The sequence below is a fragment of the Chenopodium album genome, chromosome 10, assembly GCF_948465745.1.
Source record: "Chenopodium album chromosome 10, dcCheAlbu1.1, whole genome shotgun sequence".
NCBI classification, from domain to species: domain Eukaryota; kingdom Viridiplantae; phylum Streptophyta; class Magnoliopsida; order Caryophyllales; family Amaranthaceae; genus Chenopodium; species Chenopodium album.
Genome location: NC_137843.1, coordinates 10888187 through 10895188, shown reverse-complemented (window position 1 = coordinate 10895188; position 7002 = coordinate 10888187). Strand labels below are relative to the sequence as shown.

General features: G+C 34.2%; 1 protein-coding gene across 1 annotated transcript; it reads right to left on the bottom strand.

Moving 5' to 3' along the window:
* Window positions 1-1875: 1875 nt before the first annotated feature.
* LOC145563521 (uncharacterized) lies at window positions 1876-5597 on the bottom strand. Its single transcript, XM_081623968.1, has 4 exons — window positions 5398-5597; window positions 3992-4521; window positions 3299-3459; window positions 1876-2951 (listed from the first exon to the last, which is right to left on the bottom strand). Exons 2-4 carry the CDS (start codon window positions 4506-4508, stop codon window positions 2271-2273), a joined length of 1359 nt encoding a protein of 452 aa, XP_081480094.1. The 5' UTR covers window positions 4509-4521; window positions 5398-5597; the 3' UTR covers window positions 1876-2270.
* Window positions 5598-7002: the final 1405 nt, after the last annotated feature.

Here is a 7002-nt window from a genome sequence, read left to right as displayed (position 1 = left end):
TTTGATATTACAACAGAAAAGCAGGAACATTTACAAATGATACAAAAAGACACTGTGTTCTGTACAAAACGATTCAGATAATACCTGCTTAATTTCATGTTCATGCTAGAAAATTCCTGTAATTCTAATATAATTAAGCCCTGTTTCAAATGGTAGGATTCGAACGCTATGGCTATGAATAGAGATTAAGGTTTATGATTAGCCGAGAATGCCTCTAATTATCTGAAATTCAATTTGGGAATTTCTCTAGTTCTTAGGAAGTATCAGCATTCTCCTTGTGACCTTGTATATTATGCCTAATTCTGTAGTAAACTCATCTCTGTGTATATCAGTGGCTGATAAGCCTTCCCTTGAAGCCGGTGACGGTCCCTTGGACTGTTCACCAGCTTTGATCTTAGGATTACTCCCAATTTGAAGTTTTGAACCAGTGGAAATCACCTATCTTTCCACCATCTTGAAACCACTTCTGCCTCTCAGAAGATGGTGTGAATCGGGTGGGATATCTTAGAGTCTAAGACCATTCAAGTTTGATTTATTGATTGTATCGTGTATCGTCAGATTTAGAGAGAATTTTGGGTTTAGTAAATGGTGGCTGAGGCGATTGAGAGATAGGAGAGAGAAGGAAGTGAAATTGGAGGTGGGTGATCATAGTGAATGGAGTTTTGAATTGAATGATTTAGTGATGATTGATGAGATTTGAGTTTAATTGCCTAATTTTATGGCTTGGGGGTGTAAATGAATCGAACTATTCAATAAACTACTCATTAGCTGGGTTGACAAATGTATTAATGAACTTAAATTATTAACTTGTTCACAAGTCACAACTGTTAATTTAAATCTAAATTTTATAATTTAGATAAATATTTTGCTAATTAATTTTCACATGTTAAAGTACAAAGCTTATTTATTAGAAAATCTCTTTTATAATGAAGATTGTAATAAAACGTTCATCTATCAACTCGATTAATAAAGTCATTCACAAACAAATATATACTAAGAGCTTGTTTGAAAGCTCAGGATTGTGCTCAAACTTAATAATACATACTAAGAGCTCGCTTGAAAGCTCGGGATTGTGCTCAAACTTGTCTAAGTGAAATTGAACATGACCAAAGTAGTACTCGATTTTGCTCGGCTCATTTAAACATCTATGCTTGGCATATTGTTTTTCAAATGAATTCTAAGATCTTGTAAGGGGATTGGGGGAAAAATAAAAGAAATTTAAAATGTTATCAGATTCACAGTAGTTGCGTTAGATGTTTGATGAACAGTGTTAAGCTCGATCAATGCTTGTATATTAAGTAATGTGCTTGGATATCTTACTGCCTTGATTTGTTACGCTCAAACCTTGATATTTGATGAACGGTGTAAAGCTCGATCAAGAGTGAGTGATAGGTTGGTTAAATAACCAATGAATCTTGTATATTGAGCAATGAGCTTGGCATATTGTTTTTCTAATGAAAAATCTAAGATCTTATAGTGGGTATTGGGGAAAAATTAAAAGAAATTTGAAGCATTGTCGAATTTGCAATTGTTTGCATCAGATATTTGACAAACGGTGTTAAGCTCAATCAAGGGCTTTAATGTCTGTAACTATGTACGCTCAAAACACAATTCGAAGCGTAAAATTTATCATTTTATATCTTATTGGTCTATCTTCTCTAACACGTGGACGTGGACAAAGGCCATTATACACTTGACAAGCACCAACTGTATGTTCTATAAATGCCCTCATCACATTTTAAATCTACAATGCGATTTATTAGCACCTAAATTATAATTGTTGTATATCAGACATAGCTGACTTGAGCATTGGAATAAGTTTTCTATGGAAAACCCTAAGGGTAGTTGACGTAAATTGATTGTGCAAGTGTAACATAGGCTAATTTAAAATTTAGTTGCAGGCCTCAATCTAAGTCGAGAGCTTTGCTAATATTCGTTTACATACATGCTTATTTGTTTTCATTTGCCCATAGTACATACAAAAAGGCACTGTATTCTGTACAAAACGATTCAGATAACACCTACTAAATAATGAATGCATAGTAAATTCAAGTGCATGCTATAAAATTCCTGCTGTACCTCTTATACCCTCCTATACACTTAAGCCCTGCTGCAAATGGTAGTATTAGAACACTAAGAATTCTGCTAGAGACAGTAAAAAATTCAGCTACAAAATAGAAAAAGGCTGCACAGTCAAAAGAGATTAAGGTTCTACGATGTGAATATGATCAGCCGAGAATGCCTCAAGATCATCATCACCTGAAATTCGATCAATTACTGGGAAATCCCCGAGTGTTGCCATCATTCTTCTTCTCACCTTGTATAAACTCATCTCTGTGTATATTAGTAGCAGATAACCCTTCCCTTGCAGCCATATTAACCGGTCCCTTGGACTGTTCACCAGCTTTGATCTTGACTCCTGAACTTGAACAAAGACCACTCCCACTTTGAACCAGCGGATTCCGTTCATCCTGCTTGTAAGAATCACTTAATTTTACACCATCTTGAAAAGCTCTTGCGAGGAAATTGTTAGAAGAAGCACTTCCGCCTCCCAGATGAAAATTAACTTTACCAGTAGAAGTCAAAGTATCATCTGAAGGAATAGACTTTCCTGATATATTCTTTTCTGATGCCTTCCCTGCAGAAATATGGTGTGTGTCATTTGCCATTTGTTCCTGTGATTGCTTCAGATTAATTAATTCTTCCTGCAGCCTTGAAATGTGACTTGCGTAGTGATCCAAGTGTCCCTGTGATTGCTTCTTCAGCTTATTTAATTCTGCATCCAGCCTTCTAATGTGACTTTCGCAGTCATCAATTTGTCTCTGTGATTGCTTCAGATCATTTAATTCTGCCGCCAGCAATCTAATGCCAATTACGCAAGACATCAATAATTCAGATTGCACGGGGTTATTAGATTGATCAAGACTCCCTGACTGGTCATGTATCTCTGCCTGCACATGCCAAATACAAGAATGTAAAAGAATAGGATTACTCAGGAAACCTTTTATAATGGTGCATTGCATAAGCAAAATTGGACAGGATCAAATCTTAATATCTAACGAAAAACTTCTAACGACTATTAAGAATACTACTATAAGATAGTAAATCTAGGGTATGGACATGAATTTTGCGAGTGGTCTTACAATGGTGCATTGCATACAAGATACTACATAAGCTCTTTAAGAAATGCATCTTTACTAGCATATATAGATCAGTATTATATTTTTTTCATCGGCATTACTCCTTGGTACCAAGCTACTTAAAACAAAATATGACTTGTCAATAATTGAAATCAGACCTGTTTTCTTATGAGATCATAATACAGTTGATTATTCCAAATGGATGGGTCTACATATCCTCCTTGAGATGACCAAAATGAAGCAGGTGAGAATTTTGTCACTGGTTGTGGTGCACTTTGCTGCAGTTCATAACTTGAAGCAAGGGGATTCCATTGTACGGCTGCACATATACCCAATATCAATTCATGATGCATATGCATAACATTTTCATAAGCAAATAGGTATACATATGTCAAGTTCAACATATTTGAAGATAAAGTGTAATAGTACAGACCAATTGTAAAAAAGATCCCAGGTACAAAAACGTAAATACAACTCGTTTGAAAAAAAATATGAACATTTTTTGCTACCAACATAGGATGTTAGTCCTACCTTTTCAAGAATGGACTTGCAACTTCAATTTGAGTTTTTTTTTTTTTTTTTTTTTTTTTTTTTTTTTTTTTTTTTTAATTTGTGAAAAGCCTTACAGAAAGCTGTTACAGCCTTTTGTTGTAACGTGAAAAGCCTTACAATTCGCTGTTACAGCCTTTGTTGTAACGCGAAACATTCAATGATATAAGTGTAATGTAATCAATTTAAAGAAAAATCCAATCTACTAGGCACTTGTAATCTAATGAAGATATTAGACAATCAGCAGAACATGAGTAACAAAGTGCTCATCCAACACGAACAAGAGAGGTTCTCAAGCATACCTGAATGAGGATTTGCAGATCCCAGCTGACTGCCAATACCAGGAATCATATGATCAGATTGCTGAAGCCTCTGTTGTTGCTGTGTACTTGTTTCTGGTTGATTTAGTTGAATGTAACGAGGAAACAACTGAAATACAGATCTAAGATGTTCATCAGATTGGTTATTAGGCAGCAGATTTCTTTGAGGTTGCATATTAGGCCCAAGAAGTTCACCAGTTCGTCTATCAAACTGCAGATTACTTGGATGTTGCAGATGAGAGGCAAGATATTCATCAGTTTGGCTAATAGCCTGCAGATTTCTTTGGGGTTGCAGATCAGGCCCAAGATGTTCACCAGATTGGCTATTTAACTGCAGATTACTTAGAGGTTGCAGATAAGACCCAGGATGTTCACCAGATTTGCTATTTAAATGCAGATTATTTAGAGGCTGCAGATATGACCCAGGACGTTCACCAGTTTGGCTATTAGGCTGTGGATTGGTTGAAATGTTGCAGAGAAGGCCAATTGACACCATCATATACAGGATAAAACTGAAATACCCAAACAATAAACAGCCTTTAAAAACTGCTATACATGTCCAGGAAACCAAAAACCACAAATCCAATAAAAAAAGGCCTGCATACTAACAACAACGATAGCAACACAAAATATAAGTCCCAAAATGATTTGAGGTCGACTAACATGAATTGTTGTAAGATAACGTTGCCAAAAAAAAAAATGGAGACAAATATGCCACCTTAATTATGCAATATGCTAAAGTTGAACGAACCAATTCAACAAATTAATAAACACCCATTTCTTCTTTCTTATAATCCGCCATTGATAAATCAATCTAAAGGTTTATCAATTGAACAAGGAAGGAACAACAATTTCATATTAAAAAGTGATACTTAAAGAACATCACCAAGATTCTGATATTAAGCAGAGAATCTATACATGAAAACAAGCAAAAATTCTAATTTACCAAAAAAAAAAAAAAAAACAAAAAGCAAAAATTCTTCATTTCTACAATATGCCAAGTTAAATGATCCGGATAATTAAACACCCATTAACTTCTTTCCCATAATCCGCCATTGATAAATCATTCTAAAGGTTTTATCAATTGAACATCACCGGGATTCTGATACTAAGCAGAGAATCCAAACATGAAAACAAGCAGTATTCTACACATATGCCAAGCCAAATGAACTGCCGAACTGGATAATTAAACACCCATTAATTTCTTTCTCTAGCCATTAATCAGTCATTTCGAAGGTATAATTAACACAGATAATAAAAAATGCAGAATTTAATTGAAAGATATTATCAAAGAACAACACCAAAATTCTACTAATAAGATTTAAGGAAAAGAAAATAAGATCATAATAGAAAAAAATTAAAAAAAACCCAGTTAAAGAAATTCATACAGAAGGGACGGTTCCAGATTCTTGACTAAGTTGGTGGTCTTCCATTGCAATTCAGAAGCTTCAAAGAATTATGAAAGTTTGAATGTGTGGGTTTAATGTTATTTTTTAGAGCAATATAATGTGAAGATGGGACTTGTGTTTTGTTATAGCACAATTGCACACTCGCTCGCGCTCGTTTTTCCTTACATGGGAATATGGGATTATCGCCCTTTTACACAAAAGAATTAAGGCTGGTCTAATAGTTGGAGGCTCTCCTTCCATTCTTGTGAGAGGAGTTCGATTCTAACTATAAATAAGTGGAATCCTTAATTTTCCCCTACTTGCAAGAAAATTCACTTTACCTAAAAAAAAATTATCAAGGTTGAGGATTCAATTCCCATTAAAGACACTTTGTTATCTTAAAAAACAAAAAAAAGTTACAAGGTAGAGGGTTCAATCCCCATTAAAGACACTTTGAGAGAGAGGATCCCAAAGTGTTTGACCCACAAATATCGAACCAAAACAACCATGAGGGTCGAGGTACATTCAACGTAGGTTACATGAATATGTCACTTGTGTGACATCTATGTGGTATGTATGCGTTGTTTGAAAAGCAGTCAACTTACCAAAATGAAATTATTTTTATTAAATTGAAATTATTTTATGGAATATTATTTTTGTTACAATATTTGATAAATGATTTTACTTTCACTTTGATCGCCTATCCCAATTTTTTTTTTTTTTTTTTTTTTTTTTTTTTTTTTTTTTTTTTTTTTTTCTCTTTCACTCACAAGTTACTTCTTTTCTCTTCAAAACAACCTAGTGAGTAATGCTGATATTCCATATACTAAAAGAGGCATCAATTTCTTAACTTCAAACCACTTACCAGTTACCACTCCAAAATTCTACCCTTAAATTTTTACACATTCTTTTTAAATTTTTTTTACAAAGATCTTGTTTTCTTTCCAAAGTTGTATGTCAAATTTGCTTGTGAGCTGATTTTTTATAACATAATCCTGCGCTTATCTCATTATCTGAATAATCCCAACTAATATAATCCTGCGCTTATAATTTATATATTTAACACTAGACTAGAATTCCAACGTCCAACAATTAACATGCTACTATGCTAGTCATGCAAATAATGGATAAATTGCTTTTACTGAACTACAATGTGAAGGGAGAATCAAGAATGGCAGCATTTATACAAAGGCGCAAGTAATTGATAGCAACAAAAAAGCAGGAACAAATGGACAATCAAATAGACGTTTACATACATGCTTATTTGTTTCCAATTTGCCCGAATTACATACAAAAGGCACTGTATTCTGTACAAAACAATTCAGATAACAGTATAACACCTGCTTAATGAATGCCTAGTAAATTCAAGTGCTCGCTAAAATATTCCTGTACCTTTTATACTATCCTATACACTTAAGCCCTGTTTCAAATGGTAGCATTAGAACACTACGAATTCCGCTAGAGACAGTAACACATCCAGCTACATAATAGAATAAAAGGCTGCATAGTCAAAAGAGATAAAGGTTCTAAGAAGTGAACATGATCAGCCGAGAATGCCTCAAGATCATCATCTGAAATTTGATCACTAACTGGGAAGTACATTTG

Excerpts from the sequence above, each read along its gene's own strand:
- LOC145563521 (XM_081623968.1), bottom strand. The coding sequence starts at position 4,508 with ATGATGGTGTCAATTGGCCTTCTCTGCAACATTTCAACCAATCCACAG. Across the intron at positions 3,460-3,991 it reads ATCTGCAAATCCTCATTCAG|CCGTACAATGGAATCCCCTT; the intron begins GTATGCTTGAGA and ends GTATATGTGCAG. Across the intron at positions 2,952-3,298 it reads ATGATCTCATAAGAAAACAG|GCAGAGATACATGACCAGTC; the intron begins GTCTGATTTCAA and ends TGGCATGTGCAG.